At 45.9% G+C, this 22251-nt stretch overlaps 3 protein-coding genes and 2 pseudogenes across 3 annotated transcripts; all 5 read right to left on the bottom strand.

Annotated features, from left to right (window-relative positions):
* Window positions 1–2719: 2719 nt before the first annotated feature.
* LOC124691097 (BTB/POZ and MATH domain-containing protein 1-like) lies at window positions 2720–3572 on the bottom strand. Its single transcript, XM_047224378.1, has 2 exons — window positions 3558–3572; window positions 2720–3427 (listed from the first exon to the last, which is right to left on the bottom strand). The coding sequence occupies exons 1-2, from the start codon at window positions 3570–3572 to the stop codon at window positions 2720–2722; spliced, it is 723 nt and encodes a 240-aa protein (XP_047080334.1).
* Window positions 3573–3971: 399 nt separating this feature from the next.
* Window positions 3972–5039, bottom strand: LOC124691096 (BTB/POZ and MATH domain-containing protein 1-like). The gene has a single exon (XM_047224377.1). The coding sequence runs from the start codon at window positions 5037–5039 to the stop codon at window positions 3972–3974; it is 1068 nt and encodes a 355-aa protein (XP_047080333.1).
* Window positions 5040–9550: 4511 nt separating this feature from the next.
* On the bottom strand, window positions 9551–10611 carry LOC124689017 (annotated as a pseudogene).
* A 6105-nt stretch (window positions 10612–16716) lies between these two features.
* LOC124689016 (BTB/POZ and MATH domain-containing protein 1-like) lies at window positions 16717–18908 on the bottom strand. Its single transcript, XM_047222620.1, has one exon. It carries the CDS (start codon window positions 18906–18908, stop codon window positions 17844–17846), a length of 1065 nt encoding a protein of 354 aa, XP_047078576.1. The 3' UTR covers window positions 16717–17843.
* Window positions 18909–19668: 760 nt separating this feature from the next.
* Window positions 19669–21008, bottom strand: LOC124691095 (annotated as a pseudogene).
* Window positions 21009–22251: the final 1243 nt, after the last annotated feature.

Below are 22251 nucleotides of genomic sequence, written 5' to 3'. Positions count from 1 at the left end.
ATGACTCCAAAGTCAATGTATCTCTTAATTCAAATTCATTTGATCATCCGGATTATCATTGGAATAAAATGACTCGAAAGTCAATGTATCTCTTAATTCAAATTCATTTGATCATCCGGATTATCATTGGTCCCCAAGATTGGTCAGTCTTGCCATTGCGGAGCGCATTGCCGACGGCTCCGGGTGAGACATTGTCAAGAGTGAACGGAGGAAGGTTTGCGTGTGGGGCAAAAAGGATGGCCGTCAAAGAACATCGTGTTTGTGACCACCGTGCTATAACTGGCTACGCCCTTGTAGAGTTCAGCCGCCATCGCAGAAACCTACTCCTACTGGCCCTACAATCCGACAAATATCGTTGCTCGATGTTGCCCGATGACGGTCGACCTACTCTTGTATGCATCCTGGTTTTGCCGCTTAGATAATTATTTAACCATCCACTTGAACTATTTGATCATCCACTGAATTATTTGATCATCCACGTGTTTCTATCTAATGACATGTTAGACCACGCGCCTCGTCGCCACCATCTTCCACTCTTCATGCCTCGGCTACGTTCACACACACGGCCTCTATCTACGGCCCATAGCTTGTTGTCGGTGCCGATGTGGCCAAAGTCGTCCACTAGCTCCGACAACGTCGCCCTCGATCTCCCGTTGACCTCAATGTCACCTTCGAGCTCTGGATCTCCGACATGCACCCAAAACACGATGTTCCAGTGCTCCATGACTCCCATGCCTGGCCACCTTGGCCTCTCCTAGCTCGAACTTTCTATCATCCACACTATCCCATCACCCCTGACTCCTCCGCCACCGTTGGGACTTCGTGGTTCGGTTAGATCTAGGTGAAAGATCTACAATTTTATGTTCGGTAATCAAGGGTATAAATCTATACCCTATACCCCAGAACCTAGATCAAGACTTAGACCTTAGGATCGATATAAACCATTGACTGTCAACATAGACCCCAAACTTTAGACCGGCCTAGATTCTAGGCCCTAAACCCTAGTCATTTTATTCTCAAAAAAGGATCCTAACCACATGAATTAAAGATGGGATATTAAATATGATCAAGACAAAAGAAAATTGACATAAAATATAGTACTTGATTTTTCTTTTGAGGGAAAGAGAAAGTGCTCGGTTAACCAATATTGCCATCCAATAGCTAATTATATAGAATATTTATATGTTGTATTTTACTATATTTATAGTATATTTTCGTTTCAAAAATATGTGCCATAGTAAAGTAGTGTATCGGGGTGCCTTGAGCTCTAGCTCTGCCACTGCTCGGCGGGAAACCCACCCATACATATGCAAGCTCGCATGGAAATTCTAACACGTACGATAGGTACATGGCATCATGACGCCTTCATGCTGACTCGTGTCGGACCGTGTGTCGTCCTCAAGCCCCGCGTTTTGGGCCAATCCAATCTAGTGTACCTCTAGACGGACATACATCGCCATCACACATCTTGTGTTCAGAGTAAGGCTCGGGGTCGGTGGTAATGTCGTCATGCCAGCGTGTTTGTGCGAGGGGCGCGCCCATTGATTTCGAGGAGGCGAGGGTGGGTTGGTTGGTTGGTCTCCGACTTTCTGTCATGTTTTGGTAGCTCTATGCCAAAACACCCCCAGATCCTCAAAAGTTGATCTAATTTGATCCATGTGGTTCCACCGCCATAAGGAGGTGTGCCCTAGAGTCGTGTGTCGCCAAAGAGCTCAATGGTGTGCTCATCGCTCCACCGGAGCATTTGATTTAAATGCAACCGTACTTAATCCTAACAAAGCTTTTGATTCTAATGGAAGGAGCTTCCCAAAGTTTTATCTATGGAAATATGTAAAAAAAAACAAATTAAGTACTCTAACAATTGTTGTGACATGGAAGTGGGGGAAAACATTCGATTTTTGTTCGATCTCGGAAGATTTTGTCCTGTTATATATATTTTGTAAATAAATATAAATAGCAGAATGGTGAAGTAAAATGAAGTCTTGTTAATTTCTGTGCAAAACTAAACTCTCGGCTGGCTGTTTTCTCGCTGTGATGCACGCAGCAAAATCTTTAATTTGGGAACGCTCCCACAGCCGGCACGCGCATTTAATTAGGGGCTGGGTGATTAATTAATTGTGTGTGGAAAAGAGGAAGCGGCAGATGTTTGATGAATTGGAGGTGTGGAGCATGCGCGCAGCTTGTTGTGCAACTTGATGGCTAGCTAATAATGGGTGTTGTGAAATTAAATGGGTCTCCGGTGTGGTCGGCCATGCATGCGCGCGAGAGGCAGGAAATTAAAGAGAAAAGCTGAATCCAGTACGCCAGTCCCACACGTCTCGCTCGCTCGCTAAAAAAAGAAAAGGGAGAAAATAAACTGTTTAACTCCCACCTCCTGGATGAGGGATCGAAAAAAGAAAATACTCCGTAGAAAAGAGAAGGATCCATCGCGCGCGGAAGGAAGCGTGACGAAAAAAAGAAGAATCAATTACGGGGTGAAGAAATTAATTACGGCCGGCCGGGGTGAGAGAATGGATGGATGCGCGTGCACGTGCAAGGAGCGGCACTGCAGCAGTGGCCGGGACAGCGATCCACGCATCCGCAGGCGGGAGCGTCCACGTCAGGCGCGCGACATTAATTGGACTGGTTACGTGTTGGAGTAGCACACTAGTACTGTATGACGCACCCGCCTTCACCCGTTCGTCGTGTGCGTGCACGCGCGGCATTAATTCGACGTGCTTCATCTTCCTTTGAACACCTCCGCGTTCATGTCTTCTATGCGCACCACGACGCCAGCGGCATTTCCCTCTATCATCGGTCCGAATAGCTCGGCGCTGAAGACCGAGGAGCGGGCGGCGAGCACGCACCGGTGCGCCGCAACCGTCTCGCCGCCGACCTCGAACACCACGTCGGCGCCCTTCTCGGTCTTGAGGAGCTCGCCCAAGTGCCAGCGCAGGTCGCAAGGAGGCACGGAGACGAAGGCCACGGCGTCATCCGACGCCCCCCGGTAGCTGTGGACGACGACGATGTCGCACCGGATGGTGAACGAGTCGTCCATCAGATGCCTGGACCCCTCCAGGCGCTCCCTCTTGACGAACATCGCGTGCAACGAGGCGGTCCGGGAAGGGAACCTTTCCACCGGCGCCGACGCCAGCTCCGCCACGTTCTCCGGCTCCTCCGCCTCGCCGGCGATGCAGAAATCGTACTGCGCCTTCACCGCATCCAAAACATCTTCGTCGAGGTTCAGCGACAGGGATACGTAGTCCGCCACCGCCGCGCGAGCGCCGTTGGGGTAGTAGTCGATGCTCCAGCGGTGGCCGCAGATGGTGAAGGCGCTGGACCTCACGAACTCGCCCGTGGGAATGCCCTTGGTCCGGGAGTACCCGTGGATCGTGAGGAGGTGGTACCCGCTCGCCGTGTCAGCCACGATGGCGGACAAAGTACTTTGCTTAACAGGCAAAGTAGATAAGAGACTGTTGTGACATCTCCTTGAGAAAGGCAAATCATATGCATGGAAAATAGTATTAACCAGATAATTAACACTAACATGCCCAGTGGAGTTTCAATCAGCACACTACCTGAAAAATAGCCATGTTATAAATTGGCAAGGATGTCTTTGCTCACATCTCCATAGAAAGACAGGGTAAATGGGATCGTGTACCACAAGAAGCATGTGATAATAACAGGAGTTAACAATGTTCCGAAACCATTGCTAAAACAGGAGCAATATAGCACGACAAAGACCTGGAAACAATGAGCTATCATTACCCAGCAACCGAGCACTCCATTGCACTTCCTGGTTAATAAGCACCGTTGCAAAAATTCAAAAAAATGGATGCAATGAACTGACAAACAGGGTCAAAATGTGGCAAATTTTTGCATCTCGGTCATTAATTAGGATAGATGCAGACATATAATAGTAAGACGGCTACCTGATTACATAAGTCTAAATGATTCACAATTGCTGTAACACTGGCCCACCCATCTCTCAGCTAAGACGCCAAGGACATCGCGACAATCTCAATCATAAGGGAAGGGCAGCTCTTACTCAGATGCTTGAATCCGTCAGTGGTGACAACAGCCTTCAAATTCGGCGGAGAGCCTATAAAATCAAAGCACGCCTTCTTCAGCCCCTCACAATGGTGCTGGTCGGCTAGGGCCAAGATGGTCGCCACCGTGCCCACATCGATGTACTCGCACAGCTTCCCCTCGCAGATCAGCTTCAGACGCTCCATGTTGTACCTGTCCGCTGCAACAAGCAGATGCTGGTAGGTCACGTCTTCGTCTTCCTTCTGCATCTCCGGCAACGAGCCCGTGTACGCAAAGTGGAGCAACGCCTTGAACACCTCCACCTCCATGTCTTCCACGCGCACGACGATACCAGAGGCGGCGTTGCCCTCCTTCATCGGTCCGAAGAGCTCGGCGCTGAAGACCGAGGAGCGTGCAGCAAGCACGCAGCGGTGGGCGGCGACGGTCTCGCTGCCAACCTCGAACACCACATCAGCGCCCTTCTCAGTCGTGAGGAGCTCCTCCAGATGGAGGCGCAGGTCGCACGGGGGCACCGAGACAAAGGCCGCTGCGTGCTCCTGTGCACGGCAACCTTGGACGACGACGATGTCGCACCGGATGGTGAACGAATCGTTCCTCAGATGATTGGAGCTCTCCAGGGACTCCCTTTTGACGAAGGTCGTGTACGGCGAGTAGCTCCGGGAGGCGAAGTTGTACACCGATGTCGATGCCAGCGACGCCACTTGCTTCGCATCCTCCTCCTCGCCGGCAAAGCAGATGCTCGACTTCGCCTTCACCGCCGTCGCGACATCTTCGTCCAGGATTAAGCCGAGGGATATGTATTGCGCGACCTCGGATGTTTTGCCGTTGGGGTAGTAGTCGATACGCCAGCGATGGCCGCCGATGGTGAAGGGGAGGGACTCGGCGCACTCGCCGGTGGGGATGCCCTTGGTGCCGGAGTACCCGTGGATAGTGAGAAGGTGGTGCCCGCTCGCCATCTCGGCCACGATGGCGGACCTCGAAGGCTTCGTGCCGTCGCCGGCAGACGACATTGCCGATCTACTCCGTTGAATCGTGAGCTCGGAGGCTTTGGCTAGGGTTTAGCGCCGCCAGCGAAAGGGGAGAATTGGAGGAAGGAGATGAAGCGGATGGCTTCCTTCAGAAGATTCGACCCAACCATTCAAAAAAAAAAAGAGGAAATCGAAGGCCCCAGCAGCCAGCAGGTCCCACACGTAGTATGCACTGCCTGATTTCTTTTTGGAAACACAGTACAGAGTATATAGACGGCACATACACTCACCTCTTACGCCTATAGGCATCTCTCAGATACCGCGTCTAAGAAATTTCATTCGAGGGGTCTTGAAATTAACGAAATCACCATATGCGCCTCGCTGTCGACGAGAACGCTGCCTCTCACTGAAAAATATTCCGCCTTTAATGAGACATCAAAGTCTCAAATCTGGGGTTTGAACTCTGGTGGGATGGAGGTGCCAGTGCCCTCCTAACCACCCAACCACATGCACTGCCTGAGTTGAATTTTCCTTTTTAGATGAATAATATCCGACGGTATTTTTAGAAAAATAGAAAATAACATTTTATATCTAATTTCATACTCACTCCGTTCCATTCTATAGTGCCTATAATTTTTTGGCACGGAAATTAGCGCAAGAGTATTCTTTACATAAGACCCCCTGGCTTAACGATTTGAGATCAGAGTAAAATAAGGGAAATCGATAACTTACTAAATTAACATAATAAATCCCACAAATTTCTCTGGTTGACTCTCCATGTATGTGCAGCCAGGTTCTACTATTAAGAAAATAAAAGCAATACTTTCTAAATCTAAGAAATCGTTGGGGTCATGCATTAGAAATTTCAATTAATTGTTTCCCTTTTGTATGGATTTTTTTCCATGTATGTCGTGTGGGAGCTGACCGGTAGAGGGGGTAATTGAAAAAAAGCCAAGCTACAACCATATATTCTGAAACAAATGCCAAAAATCTATAGGCATTATAACGCAGGGAGTACTAAGGAAATAACTAAGACCATCTCCAGCATTGGCCGCCCGCTCCGTGAAAACCACCAATATAGCGGGTCGCTCTTGGTTTTTCGCCCTCCAGCACTGGCTGCAAACAAACGCGCGTTGTAAAAAATTTAGAGCGCGCTTAGTTTTGTCCAACCCAAAGCATCATATTTGATGCGTTATAGCACACTGCATACCTACGCACGCGAAGAGCCAATCGCCGCCCTGAAAAATCAACCGCGTCCTCGCCCTCCCCATTTCAGCCCTCCCTCTCCGGCACTGCGGCGCCAATTCATCCTCTATGGCGCTCTCACGTCGTAGATCCAGCATCGCTGCGCCTCCACCCGGCTTTCCCTCCGCCCCCGCCTGAATTGAGCTAGTTGTCGCGCCACGCGTCGGTTCCGCCAGCCGATTCGAGCTAGCTGCCGAGCTGCACGCCGGTTGCGCCCCTCGATGTCCTCCTCAAGACAAGACGCAACATGGCACACCGAAATAGGTGCAAGGTATGTTTCACCTCGGACGCGCCCTTTTAGAATTTTTAATTAATAGAATAGGTATTCAATTCTTTTTACATGTTTTGTAGACGAGATTGTTTTTGCTGTATGATTCATCTGACGAAAACCTTGATATAGAGGAAGAAGAGAACATATCAATGCTATTGGCTTGGCGAGCTAATAAAAAGCCGTAGCACGGTGATTCAATTTATGGTAGACAAAAGTTGTGGAGCGAACAAATCGATTTATTGTTGTCTTGTAACTAGACAATTTATTGTTGATTTATTTCCATTTACTTGATCTTGTTGATTCTATATTCTTGTGTGTATCTTGTTTACGCTGGCCAGCACGCTTTAATTTGCAGCGCCCGGTAAAGAACTTTTTTTTTGCAATTTTGTGCACGCTGCAATTTGTGGCCTCCCGGTGAAGGACGCCTCCTGCAACCACGATTTACAACATCGGATTTTAGCACGACGATTGAAGTTGCTCTAAGGTTGGGAGCAACCAACACTGATAAAAAGAAGAGAAATTAGAAAACATTGTGGAAAACTCCAGACTACTTGTGGGTTTTGGCTCGTGCGGAAAACTCCAAACCGAACGAGATATTTGCAAAATATTGTCAAAATAATGACGCACGTTGAGGGTAGGCAGAAGCACCTGAATTTAAAATTTGGCCGACAAAAATGACCATTTTTTAGCTGACAAAAACTAACAGAACTTGTATAACTTGTCAGCAGGGAAAGCTTAAAACGTGGCGTTGTCAGGCATGCGTATTTTGTACATTTTTCAAAACTTGTACACCACATACAAATATCCGTCAAGTTATATCTAGTTCATATGCACACCGAATTAGATTACGATTTTTCCCGTCTATTAGCCTCCTGTTGTGAACGGCCAATTCATGTAAAGCCCACATTTATGATACCATTGCAGGTTGAAGTTTAGAATGTTTAATTATGTCTGCAAATTGTAAATTGTAACAGAGGTTCACTGCCTTCCCTCATAACAGAAAGAAAAAGACTACTCCCGGACTACACAAGAGCAACGGTGAGTGCCCACTCTCTTCTGTTCACAGCTTCACGCTCTATTGGCTATGGAAAATTGTATTCGGCAGACGAAGCCAAACAGAACTTGCATCCCCATCTGCTGAAATCTGCATGCGCCTTCATCTGTTGATCAGCACTTCCACCTCGGTGGTCCATGAAAGAAGAACAGAACTTCCACCTCGGTGGTCCATGAAAGAACAGAGGACAATGCATAACAAGTCCAGCAGTACACAACAGAGGGCAATATACAGTTCAGGAATGATAAATATAGTTTTCAAAAATCTTTACCTGGTCTTTGAAGGTTACTTTCCCCTTGCCATCAGTATCACTGTTTCATGAAGCATAAAACTAAATCAATGCCAGTAAATAGTATTGAAGGTAAACAAGAAGAAAATAGTGAAATTCAAACATAAGAACTGCACTCCATATTTTGCTGAAAGCTAGCCCTTGTGCTAAAAGTAGAGAGAAAATGGATTAGTTATGACATCCAAACTTTGAGGCAGATCTGGTAATAAAAGAATGAAGTGTTGTGTTTTTCTTGACACTGTATCACCAACACCAAACATATGCTCCTTTCTTCAGAACGCAGCACTTGCACTGCTTTCAGTATAAGAAAGGAAAAGATAAATTGTACAGCAGTAGCCAGATGCTCATATTCTGCCAGATGAAACTGAGGGCAAATCAGGTTAATCCATTACTTTTTTTTTGGCTTACTGCTGTCCACTGAAGCACAGGTAGCCTTGATCACATGCAGAACATGAAAAGAAAATGTTGGATGCTTTTAATTTTCTTAACTGAGATAACATCCAGTGACTCACATGCGATTTCCTTATAATATGATTGCCCTTAACGAATGTGGCAACTCTACAGGTAAAGCAAAATGTTTCCCTTAACCAATGTGGCAACTATACTGGTAAACAGAAGGAAAATATGCTTAACTTAACAGGTAACATTTATTAGCGACAACGACAATCCTAGAAGCAAAATTATTTTCATGACTTGACAGATAATTTTCATGAACCCCTTGTTCCCAAATCACACCACGTCCCAAAGTTATGGTATTGATTGTTATACCATATCCTGCAATATTTTGGTAACAATATCTCTTATTTTTTTTTTCATTTTCAAGTTCCAACTAGTATCAAACCTGAGTTTTGACGCGCAAGGAGAAAGCAAAGCGAGAAATTTACCGAGCCAATGTAGAAGCAATGATCAAGTTATCTGATAGCAAAGTACTTGCTGATTGACATGCAGAGTAGATGAGAGACTATTTTGACATCTCCTTGGGGAAAAGAAAGCACAAGTTTTCTGCATTACTCAGCCAAAGCATTCTATATATATGCATGGGAAACAATATAAAGAGATATCTAAGAGTTGCCAGCGCAGGTTCAATCATCACAGCTACATGCAAATAAGTCATCCATGATAAATTGGCAAGGGTGTCATTGCTGAAACTATGTGATACTACTTTGCTGAAAAAGAAATTTACAGGACCAGTGTCAATGCTATACTCAAGCTATCTGATAAACATAAGAGACTGTTTTGACATCTCCTTGCGAAAGCATTACTTTAAATGATGGAAAATAATACGAGCAGATAATTAACAGTAAGGTGCCCAGTTGAAGTTCAATCAGCACATTTACCTGAATAATAGGCATCCATCAAAAAATGGCAAGGGTGACATTGCTGAAACGATGCAATGATAATATAAGTCGACAAGGTTAAGAAACCATGGAGTACCCATTGCTAAAACAGGAGCAATATATCATGACAAACACCTACAAACCATGAGTTACCATTGCCCAGAACCTGAGCAATATATGCCGTCTGATTTTAATGCACTTCCTCGTTAACTGCCACAGTTGCAGTGATGCGATTAACTGACAAAACAGGGGCAAGATGAGGCCATTTAGGATGCAGCCATCTACTACTAAGTACTAAAACAGGATTACATTAGTCTAGAAATCATGATTCACCATTGCTAAGCCTATAACACTCAGCTAATGCAGCAAGGACATGGCCATGAGCTCGACCATGAGAGAAGGGCAGCTCCGGCTCAGATGCTGGAAGCCATCGGTGGCCATGACCGCCTTCAGAGTTGCCGGAGCGGCTAGAAAATTCAAGCAAGCCTTCTTCAGCCCCACACAACGGTGCTGCTCGGCTAGTGCCAAGATGGTCGCCGTCGAGCCCACGTCGATGTACTCGCACAGCTTCTCCTCGCAGATAAGCTTCAGCCGCCCCATGTCATACCTGTCGGCAGCTACGAGCAGGTGCTGGTACATTACATCTTGGTCTTCCTTCCAAGGCTTAGGCAATGAGCCCGTGTACGCAAAGTGGAGCAGCGCCTTGAACACGTCTGCATCCATGTCTTGTATGGGCACGACACTGGTAGCATTGCCCTCTTTCATCGGTCCGAAGAGCTCGGCGCTGAAGACCGAGGAGCGGGCGGCGAGCACGCACCTGTGCGCGGCGACAGTCTCGCCACCGATCTCGAACACCACGTCGGTGCCCTTCTTGGTCCGAAAGAAGTCGCCCAGTTGCCGGCCCAGGTCACACGGGGGCACGGAGACGAAGGCCGCCGCTCTGTCCTCCGTGCGGTAGTCAAGGACAACGACGATGTCGCAGCGGAGGGTGAAGGAATCGTCCCTGAGATTCTTGGACCTCTCCAGGTCCCCCCTTTTGACGAAGGTCCCTGTAGATCCAGCCTGTCCAGGAGGCGAACTTGTCCAGCGATTTCGATGCCAGGGACGTCACTTGCTCCGCCTCCTCTTCCTCGCCGGCGAGGCAGATGTCCCACTGCCCCTTCACCGCGTCCGCGACATCTTCCTCGAGTACCAGGGAGACGCATATGTAATCGGCGAACTCGGAGGTTTTTCCGTTGGGGTAGTAGTCGATGCGCCAGCGATGGCCGCCGATAATAAAAGGGCGGGACCTGACGCCCTCTCCGGTGGGAATGCCCTTAGTGCGGGAGTAGCCCTGAATCGTGAGATAGTGGTGCCCACTCGCCCGCCGTGTTAGCCACGATGGCGGATCTCGAAGGGTTGGCGCCGGCGCCCGACATCGCCGGCCTGCTCCGCGGGATTGGGAGCTCGCAGCTGTGGCACAAGGGTCGAGAGTTTTGCCAGCAGCGGAAGGGGAGAGGAACGGAGGAAGGAGATGAAGCAGATGGCTTTGGCCTTTGGCTAGGGTTTTGCGCAGCCGGCGAAAGGGGAAAATTGGAGGAAGGAGATGAAGCGGGTTGCTTCCTTTAGAAGATCCCACACCTCAGTCAGCAGGTTCATTAAAAAAAGAAATTGCTAAGTTTCATCTAGTTGAGACGTAGGGTATGTTTTAGTCACATGTTTCACCGTTAGATTTCGTTTCTACTTAGAAAAATTATATTTAATATTGTTTACACTTTATTTAGGACGCGACTGAAGATGCTCTAAGGAAACAACTAAGAGTATCTCCAACATTCGCTGCCAGGTGTGTAAAAATCACTAATATAGCGTGTTGCTCGCGGTTTTTTGCGTGCGCCCTAAATTTTTAGGGGGCGCTTGATTCTGCCCAACCCAAAGCGTCATATTTGGTGCATCCAGTATAGCAAGCTGCATAGCTCCGAAACGCGCATGAAGAGCCAACCGCTGCTCTGAAAAATCACTCGTGCCCTCGCCCTCCCCATTTCAGCCCTCCCTCTTCGACGCCGCCACGGCGCCGGAGCCTGATTCATCCTCTGGGGCGCTCTCCCGTCTTAGATCTAGCGTCGCCGCGCCTCCACCCGACTTGCTTGCCGCGCCTCCACTCGGCTTGCCCGCCGCCCCCGCCTCATTTGAGCCAGCTGTCGCACCGCGCGACGGTTCGGTCGGCCAATTCGAGCTAGCTGCCACGCCGCACGTCGGTCGATTCGAGCTAGCTGGCGCGCTGCACATCGATTCCACCACTTGATGTCCTCCTCAAACCAAGGCGCAACATGGCGCACCAAAGGTGATCGCCGAAATGGGAGCAAGGTATTTTTAGTTCATAGACTAGGTATTCAATTCTTTTTACATGTTTTGTAGACAAGATTGATGTATGATTCATCCGACGAAAAACTTGATATTGACGAAGAAGAGAACATATCGATGCTATTGGCTTGGCGAGCCAATAAAAAGCCGAATCACGGTGGTTTGGTTTATGGTAGACAAAAGTTGTGGAGGGAACGGATCAATTTATTGTTGGCTTGTAACTAGATAATTTTTTGTTAATTTATTTCCATTTATTTGATCTTGTTGATTCTATATTCTTGTGTGTATCTTGTTTGCGCCAGATCGCGCTGTAATTTGCAGCGACCGGTGAAGAACAATTTTTTGGCTATTTTGCGCATGCTGCACTTTGTGGCCTCCGGTGAAGGACACGTCTACGCTGCGCACAAAATCTGGTTGCAGCGTGCTACAACCAAGATTTACAACATCGAATTTTACCGCGCCAGCTGGAGTTGCTCTAAGGTTGGGAGCAACCAACACTGACAGAAAAATAGAAGACATTAGAAAACATTGGGGAAAACTCCAGACTACTTGTGGGTTTTGGCTCGGTGCGGAAAACTCCAAACCAAACGAGATATTTGCAAAATATTGTCAAAATAATCATGCATGTTGAGGGTAGGCAGAAGCACCTGAATGATAAATATAGTTTAAAAAATTCTACGATAAGTATAGTTATGAATGATAAATATAGTTTAAAAAATATAGTTTAAAAAATTCTTTGAGAACACGCAAAGATCTGCGTCTCGTTGTTTGGAATGGAAGAGAATAGAGGTTAACACAACAAGGTGTAGTACAAACTCAACACAAAACAGAAAAAATATCAGCATATCTCCCAATCATTCGGAAGTAAAACAATCAAACCAAGCGCACCCGCACGAGCCCAGTCTCGTGCTTCATTTTTGGCCAATGACAGCAACGAAAAATGTAGACGTTCCGGTGACTCCAGAGCATCCACAGTCAGGAGCACCGTGCTAGCGAAGAATCGAAGGACCCTTCCACGACGGCTTTGAACCACCAATCCAAGACCTCTGGTGGGTTGCAAGTATAGCACAGATCCAGATTAAGACTTCATGCCAGACCTAGCAAGTGATGCATGGTCACAAAAGCCTGATCACGGCCATGGAGAGCTAACCTCTCGGCAGTCCAGCAACGATCGACACTAGCCGCCAATAAACATACTTTATAAACGAGGAGTGGGAGACACATTGGTTAACCATATAACCACAAAAGCGAATTGGGTTTTGTTTTTACTCAAGAAACTGCCGGTGCTGTGTCTACGATAAGAACTTTAAGCAACTTTCAAAAAAAAAAGATAAGAACTTTAAGCAAGCATTATCTGTGTACCGTCATAGCATCTTCTGAAGATAGCATGGAATCCCCCGTGCATATGGAGCTCTTCCAATACTTATGTTAATACCGTAAGGCATCAACAAAAGTCGTACTTTGAGATTCTACTTCTACCCATAACTTGGGGGGAAAAGGCATAATGCAGAAAGGGGTGAAAAATGACAGTAAAAACTCTTTATAAAAATGCCCAAAGATGGCTAAGGCCTAAGGATAAACACACGGCATATCATCTGGACACTAAACTCTTAACTACCCTTGAGTGAGTTCTCAATAGTTTTATATTTTGAACTAATAGTTAAAAGATGTGTCAAAATGTGCATCATATTTGTACAATATATGCATTTGCGGTGCAAAGAATGCTACGTTGTAGCTATGAAGAAACCTACAATCTAGTGCAAAAGTGCCCTTCAGACAAAGAAACCTACAATCTTTGTCTGAAGGGGAAATGCTCACTTGATGTATTTATGAGTTAAGGATACCAAATATTTGAAGAGGAAATGAGGAAACTGCCAGACTTGTTTTGTTGCTTTAGTAAGTTACTTGCAAGTAGATATACTACATAATGAAATAAAGGATTCACGCGAAATTAGAGGCTCTCTTTGTTGCTCTGACATGGCAGGCCCTGTTAGGTCCCGTAAACCTCAACCGGGTTCTTGAAGGTTACTTCCCCTTGCCATCATACACCTTAACTATAACTGCTCACTAAAACAAACAACAAAATCAATACTAGCAAATGAGATATCATGAGGACCAAGGAGTCCATAACGAACCACTATTATTTAAGATAAACAAGAAGGAAATAGTGGAATTCCTGATGGCTCGCACTTGCCATGAAGGAAATAGTGGAAGTAGCGAGACATGAAACATAGCTTTGACATTCAACTTTCAAGCAATTCTGGTAATTAAAGGACAAAGTATCTTTTCTTGACACTGCCTACCACCAACACCAGACACATGGAAAGAAAATGTTGGATGTTTTAATATTCTTAACTAAGATAACATACAATAATTCCCATAAACATTCCTTGTAATATGATTGCCCTTAACTAACGTGGCAACTCTACTGGTAAACAGAAGCTAAATGTTTAACTTAGCAGGTACATAACACTTTGGCCACAACCACAATCCTAGAAGCAAACTTATTTTCATGATTTGACATGTACTCCCTCTGTTCACAAATATAAGACGTTTTAGACATTTCAAAGTTGAACTAGATACACACCACAATGAGTGAATCTACACACTAAAAGTAGACTAGATACATACCAAAATAGATGAATCTACAAAATCTAAAACATTTTATATTAGTGAACGGAGGGAGTAGAATTTTCATGACGCCCCCTTCCCCCCCCCCCCCCAAATCACCACATTCTCAAAGGTATGGTTATATTGATCTTTATACCATATCCTGTAGAACGTTTTGGTAACAATATCTCTTATTTTTCTTCATTTCCATCTAGTTTCAAACCTGAGTTTGACATGCAAGGAGAAAGCAAAAGCAAGAAATTTACAGGGTCAGTATAGATGCTATGGTCAAACTATCTGATCACAAAATACTTGTTGATTAACATGCAGAGTAGATGAGAGACTATTTTGGCATCTCCTTGGAAAAGAGTAAGAACAAGTGTCTTGCATTACTCATCCAAAGCATTCTATATATGCAAATAATATAAACGGATAATTAGCAGTTGCCAGCGGAGGAACAATCATCACAGCTACCTGCAAATTAGTGATTCATGATAAAACCGGCAAGGGTGTCATCGCTGAAAGATGTCATACTACTTTGTTGTGAGGGTCCCCGGAATTTAAATCAAGTTCACATATGCAACAAGATGTGGTTGGCGACTGATATTGCCAATGCATCACACTTTGCGCTTTATAAACATGAATTAGATTCCAGAACGCTCAATACATGTGTAACACCTTCCAGGATCATGACAGAATAGGCAGCACACACATATCCAACTATGTTATCACAAAAGTACCCCCATAAACTTCAGATTCTTAGACATACGGTGGTTATTACATCACTTGGTTAATTTACATACTAGCCATCAGGCCAAATAAAGAAGTTCAAGGTAGCAAAAGCAAAGGAACTACAAGATGGCTGAACAACAAGATCGGGTTGGAGCAACACCTACCGTACAACCAACCAAGATCGGGTTGCTCTTGATCAAACTCACCCAACTCAGGGTCAAAGTCACCTGCAACAGAGTAGCACCTGAGTACAAAGGTACTCGCAAGTCTTATCCTCCAACAAATAAATTGGTGCTACAAGTTACAGTCAATTTTAATTGTTTAGTTAGCATAAATTAAAGTGATTCACTTAAGAAGATGTGAACAGACTATCAGACATAATCACCAATCATCCATCCACATAAACACTACTATAGTTCACAACTCTAAGTTTAACAATTCATAATTCATATTTCTCATTCCAATGAGTTCAAACAATTTGTGTAAATATCACACAATGCCTCAACCACGGCTTGCTGAGTCACTGCCAGAGCGAGGAGCTACCTCCTCCCGTCGCCTATACCTCCAGACAAAACACGTTGGTCGGTATTGGGTGAGATTTACACACGGCTTTCCGAGAATAGTCCACAAGGATATAAATGCCAAGGGAGCACACCAAACACCAGCTCTACTTGGCATACTCACATGTGACTATCTCGCGTCTCTCCCACTCACTTATTAGTTACAGTTTTCATTAAGTCGATTTTTTTATAAAAAAGAACACAACCAACAGACCCTGATACACATGCTAAGAGGTTATCAAGTACCAATAGCATAAGCTATCAAATAAAGCATAACGGATATAAGTGTAGAGAGATGTCAACTTTCATTGTTGACGAATAAAAATATGGGTAAAGGGGTGCTTGCCTTCCTGACAGTTGACTTGACTATGTTCCTGTCCGACTCCAGTATACTCCTTAAACCAATCACCATTAAACCGGAAATAGCAAGAAGATCCAAATATCACCATTAAAAGGTTTTCATGATGCAATCAAAAGATATAATGCATGCCCTTAGTATGCACAACTAACAAGCTAGCTGTTGCCACTTGAGCCACCCCAAGAAGATAATTTATTTCATCAATCAGAAGCACTGTATGCCATGGATAAGTACAACACGTGCAAGTTATTTTATATGGAGTCCTAATATACCAAGTAAGGGTGACATGTAGAAAATCATGACAAGCTTGAGTTGCAAAATAAGAGGACCAAAACTGGAGCTCATATAGATCATCAGCTGTTTATATAGGAAATGTATAACACAATAACTTGCTGTAGGTGTAGGTTATCAGTTCAGGAATAAGTTCATGCACAGCTACAATTACAGTAGCATACGAGGAAAGATTTGAAACAAATGCAGACTACCGTATGTTCTTAATTAGCTCTCTAGCCTCACTATGGACATAGATACCAGAGAGCATATAAGCTGAATAATAAAATACAATTTCTAAGAGCCACATATCCCTCACTCTCTCATTCGAAGCACTAACTCTGCTTGTGCAGATTGGGTGCATGCACATTGAGACAGCATGCCAAACATAAGAGTTGGAAGAAGGGCTCACCAAACTTCACCAGGTTGGACCAAGGTGAGCACGTAGAGGCTATGATAGCAAAATCGTCTAGGAACGCCACGGCTGGGTCAACACTGCAGCAGGCAGAGTCGGTGGCGGAGCAGCCGACTCGGCCGGCGCTTTCGTCTTGAGTGCAGCTGCTAGCGGAAGGAGCTTGAGCAGAACCTCGGCGATGACGACGTCCGGCCGGCTGGCGCGGCCGGCGGCGGAAGCAGCCACCCTGCTCGATTTAGTGGAGGAGGAACTGATTTTGACAGTGGGGAAAAGAGAGGCAGAGGTCTCTGTTGCTGCTCGATGCAGTAAAGGAGGCATCCGGGAGATAAGGAAAAAAAAAAAGGAGCTGGACACCTGTCCATTGGTTGACCCCACTTTCCAGCGGTGAAACGAAAACTTCCCGTGAAAAATAGAAGGGAAACAACATTTACTAGCAATACAGGTAGACATCAAACTTGCACTGTTTAGAGGATAACCGTAAGGCAAGAAGAAAAAAAAAACTAACTCTCCGCATTTTACCCAGCCTTATAGAAGCTGTAGAGATCTGAAATCAAAATAATTTTGTTTGATAAGGTATTGAAATAAAACAGTGCCTACATCCAGAGATAGGCAATCTGTAGCTTAAAGAAAGTGGAGAAGTTATGGTTGATTTTCCGACTCACTGGAACAAGGTTTGATATATTCAATAATTAGAAACTGTAGCATCTAGGATCTGCAGAGGTGCAACTTAAGATAGTGCTAATGATGCATGATATAATGCAAAGAAAAAGTATAGGATTTTCCACCTTAAGTTTCTGGGATGTCACATTTGTAAAAAAGGAAATGACAGGACCAGCGTCGATGCTATGATCAAGCTATCTGATAACGAAGTACTGTTGCTTAACATGCAGAGTACATAAGAGACTATTTTAACATCTCGTTGCAAAAGAGAAAGTACAAGTGCTTTGCATCACTATATATATGATGGAAAATAATATAGCTAGATAACTAACAGTAAGGGTGGCTGAAGTTCAATCAGAACATCTACCTGGAAAATAGCCATCCATGAAAAATTGGCAAGTGCCGCATAAGTGGATAAGGTTCAGAAACCATGTAGTACTCATTGCTAATATAGGAGCAATCACATGACAAAGGTATACATACAAATCATCGGCTACCATTGCCCAAAACCTGAGCACTGTATGCCCTCTCAACTGATTAATTGGCACATTTGCAGATGCAATGAACTGACAAAACAGGGGCAAAATGAGGCTAATTAGGATAGATGCAGCCATATACTACTAAGACAGCTACCTGATTACATTAGTCTAGAAACCATGATTCACCATTGCTATAAGCCTAGAACACTCACCATCGATCACTCAGCTAATGCCGCAAGGACATGGCCATGAGCTCGACCATCAGAGAAGGGCAGCTCCTGCTCAGATGCTGGAAACCGTCAGTGGCCATTACCGCCCTCAGAGTTGTCGGAGCAGCAAGAAAATTGAAGCACGCCTTCTTCAGCCCCTCACAATGGTGCTGGTCGGCTAGTGCCAAGATGGTCGCTGCCGACCCGACATCGATGTACTCGGACAGCTTCTCCTCGCAGATCAGCTTCATCCGCTCCATACCATACCTGTCTGCTGCGACGAGCATGTGCTGGTAGGTGACGTCTTCATCTTCCTTCAGTGTCTGTGTCTGCGGCAATGAGCCTGTGTAGACGAAATGGAGCAACGCCTTGAATACCTCTGCATCCATGTCTTCTATGTGCACGACGACACCTGCAGCATTGCCTTCCTTCATCGGTCCAAAGAGCTCGGCACTGAAGACCGAGGAGCGAGCTGCGAGCACACACCGGTGCGCGGCAACGGTCTCACCGCCCACCTCGAACACCACATCGGCACCCTTCTCAGTCTCGAGGAGCTCGCCCAGATGCCGGCGCAGGTCGCACGGGGGCACGGAGACGAAAGCCACCGCGCGGCAACCGTGGACGACTATGATGTCGCAGCGGATGGTGAACGAATCGTTCCTGAGATGCTTGGACCTCTCCAGGTCCTCCCTTTTGGCGAAGGTCCTGTACCACCAGCCGGTCCGGGAGGCGAAGTTGTCCACCGATGCCGACGCCATCGACGCCAATTGATTCGCCTCCTCCAGCTCGCCGGCGAGGCAGATGTCCCACCGCGCCTTCACCTCCTCCGCCACATCTTCGTCGAGGATTAATTCGAGGGATATGTATCCCGCGACTTCCGAGCTTAGGCCGTTGGGGTAGTAGTAGATGCACCACCGATGGCCGCCGATGGTGAAAGGGAGGGAACTCACGCACTCTCCGGTGGGAACGCCCTTGGTGCCGGAGTACCCGTGGATCGTCAGATGGTGGTACCCGCTCGCCGTGTCGGCGACGATGGCGGACGAGGAACCTGACGGCTCGCCGCCGGAGCCGGCGGACGACATTCCAAACCTGAACCGCGGAATTGGGAGCTCGGAGGCGCTGCCTGCTGCTGCTTTGACTAGGGTTTGGTGCGCCCGGCGAAAGGGGAAGAAGGGACGGAGGAAGGAGATGAAGTCCAAAGGGGAAAGGGTCGGAGGATGGCTTCCTTTGGAAGATTCGCCCAAAATCCTCATGCTGAATCCACTTCAGTTTTTAACGAAAAAAATCATACACCTTAAATTTTTTTTTAACAAATACACCTTAAGTATCACTGCTCAATAAAACAAACAACTGAATCAATACCAACAAATCAGTTATCATGAAAACCAACGTCGGCCACACTGTTGGTCATGACCGAAACCGAACCCAAATTATTGGGTACCCCATTTTTTATTTTTATTTTTTTCTGACTGAATTTGAAATAGACTGAAATACACAAACCGAATTTTCGGTCATGACCGAATTTGCTATGTAGTACTATATCAGTAACTCTTCTAGAGAATCAGTAAAGCCAAATGCTCTAGCAAACAGCATAATCCAAAGAACCAGTTTATTGGCACGTGCAGCAGATCAGTTCGTACAAAGGAACAACAAGCAGAACAGCCAAAAAGATAAAGCGGCTTGGATGACAATAGAGCCGCGGGGTTTCGAGGGAACATTTTTTTTTAATTAACTCGAATTTAGTAGAAATTTATACTAAATTTAAGTCAATTAAAAAAACCGAATGGAGTAGAAACCATGATTCACCATTGCTATAACACTCACTCAGCATCGACCGCTCAGCTAATGCGGACATGACATGGCCATGAGCTCGACCACGATAGAAGGGCAGCTCCAGATCAGATGCTGGAAGCCCTTGGTGGCCATGATCGCCCTCAGAATCGCCGGCGGCGAGAGAAAACTGAAGCACGCCTTCTTCAGCCCCTCACAATGGTGCTGCTCCGCTAGCGCCAAGATAGTCGCTGCCGACCCAACGTCGATGTACTCACACAGCTTCTCCTCGCAGATCAGTTTCAGGCGCTCCATGCCATACCTATCCGCCGCGACGAGCAGGTGCTGGCAGGTGACGCCTTCGTCCTCCTTTCCCATCTCCGGCAACGAGCCGGTGTACGCGAAACGGAGCAGCATCTTGAACACGTCCACCTCCATGTCTTCCACGCGAACGGAGGCGGCGTTGCCCTCCTTCATCGGCCCGAAGAGCTCGGCGCTGAATACCAAGGAACGGGCCGCGAGCACGCACCGGTGCGCAGCCACGGTCTCGCCGCCGACCTCGAACACCACGTCGGCGCCCTTTCCTGTCTCCAAGAGCTCGCCCAGGTGCCAGCCCAGGTCGCATGGGGGCACGGAGACGAAGTCCACCGCGTGGCAACCTCGGACGACGACGATGTCGCAGCGGATGGTGAACGAATCGTTCTTGAGATGCCCGGAGCTCTCGAGTTCCTCCTTCGTCGCCAAGTTATTTAAAAACCATTCGTCCTCGGAAGTGAACTCGTCAACCGGCCTCGATGCTAGCGACGACACCTGCTCCGCCTCCTCGCCGGCCGGCAGATGTCCCACTGCGCTTTTACCGCCGCCGCAACATCTTCGTCAAGAAAAAGGGAGACGCTTACGTAACCCGAGAACTCGGAGTTTCCGCCATTGGGGTAGTAGCAGATGCACCAGCGGTGGCCGCCGAGGCTGAAGGGTCGGGACATGACGTACTCTCCGGTGGGAAGGCCCTTCGTGCGGGAGTACCCGTGAATCCTGAGAAGGTGGTGCCCGCTCGACGTGTCAACCACGATGGTGGACCCAGCAACTCGCCGTTGGCGCTGGCGGACGACATTGCGGATCTTTCCAGCGGAATTTGAAGCTCGCAAGTCTCCTAGATTGGGGTTTTGCGCAGCGACGAAAGGGGAAAGAAACAGAGGGGACTCCAATCTACTTTGCCGGCGGGTCTGAAGACGGAGCGGCACGGACTCTCCTGAATCGAAAACGAAATTGCAATCTAAGAACGGAGATCAACAGAATACGGAACGAATATGACACTACTAATAATACCATAGGAAAACGGACAATCTAGTAGTAATCTACTAACCGAATAAGGAACCAATATGACAGGGTGCAGGGTGGGCGCTCCTATTCATCGCGGGAGCCCCTAAACGGCCCAGTTAGATGCTGCCTTTTTTTTCTGTTTTCTTTTTTTTTTACTTTTAAGATTTAAAATTTTAAAATATTAAATTTGGAAATGTGTAGATTCAAAAAATAATAAATTTTTTAAAAAAAATTATATTCTTGAAAAATATGCTAATTTAAAATTGTTCAAATTTAGAAAAATCAAAATTTGAAAAAAGTTCAATCTTGAAAAATGTTCATGATAGAAAAATGTTCATGATAGAAAAATGTTCAAATCCGAAAATGCTTAAATTTTAAAATTGTTCAAATTTGAAAAGTGTTTAAATTCAAAAATTGTACAAATTGAAAATTGTTCAAATTTGAAATTATTCGAAAATTCAAACATGTTAGAAGAATGTTCAAATTTTAAAAGTGTTCAAATCTGAAAATTGCGTAAATTGAAAAATGTTCAACTTTGTAAATATTCAAATTTGGAAATTGTTCAAAGAATTATTCAAATTCAAAATTATTTGAATTTGAAAAAAAAACAGAGAAGAAATGAAAAGGAAAACGAGAAAGAAAAAAAGGTAAATAGGCTAGCCCAACATCTCGCGCCTGGGTGTGCGGTTGTCCGTCCGTGCCGACCAGGTCGATTGACAGGACCTCCCCCACTAAACTGCACCCACCAGGGTGCGCGAGGGAAGCGTCGCCAGAAGGCGAGCCCGGGTGGGTCGACGCATTAGCTTGTTCACTTGCTGAAAATAAGTTGTATTATATTTTAAACATTTGTATACGCACCTAGCTGTTGCCCACTGGTTTCAACTCTTGTTGTTCTTACCCGACCTCAAACACCAGCATGCACGATTCGCAACATTTTTCGCAAATTTAAGCAAAATTTGAATTTGAGCAAAATCTAAACAAGTTTTGGATCTTGAGCCAAAATTTCGAATCTAAGAAAATTTTCGAATCTAATCAAAAGTTAAATTTGAACAACTTTCAAATCCGAGGAAAAATTAATTTTGAGAACAATTTAAATTCGAACAAATTTAAAATATGAGCAAAATTTAAATTCAAACAATTTTCGAATCTAGGCAAATTTTTAATTCGAATGATTTTTAAAAACCAGACGAAAACTGAACAGAAAGACCAAAAACCGCACAAAACCCGCCTATAACCTTCTTGGATATACCTAAAACAGGAAAAAAATCGAAACAATATAGCACCCGGTGTGTCTAACGTGCCGCGGCCCAAAAGTGTTCGCTTCCAAAGTGATGC

This window comes from Lolium rigidum, chromosome 2 (genome assembly GCF_022539505.1).
Source record: "Lolium rigidum isolate FL_2022 chromosome 2, APGP_CSIRO_Lrig_0.1, whole genome shotgun sequence".
NCBI lineage: Eukaryota > Viridiplantae > Streptophyta > Magnoliopsida > Poales > Poaceae > Lolium > Lolium rigidum.
This window is presented reverse-complemented; position numbering and strand designations above follow the sequence as displayed.

Bases quoted from the DNA above. Each gene is read 5' to 3' on its own strand.
- LOC124691096 (XM_047224377.1), bottom strand. From the start codon at position 5,039: ATGTCGTCTGCCGGCGACGGCACGAAGCCTTCGAGGTCCGCCATCGTG.
- LOC124689016 (XM_047222620.1), bottom strand. From the start codon at position 18,908: ATGTCGTCCGCCGGCTCCGGCGGCGAGCCGTCAGGTTCCTCGTCCGCC.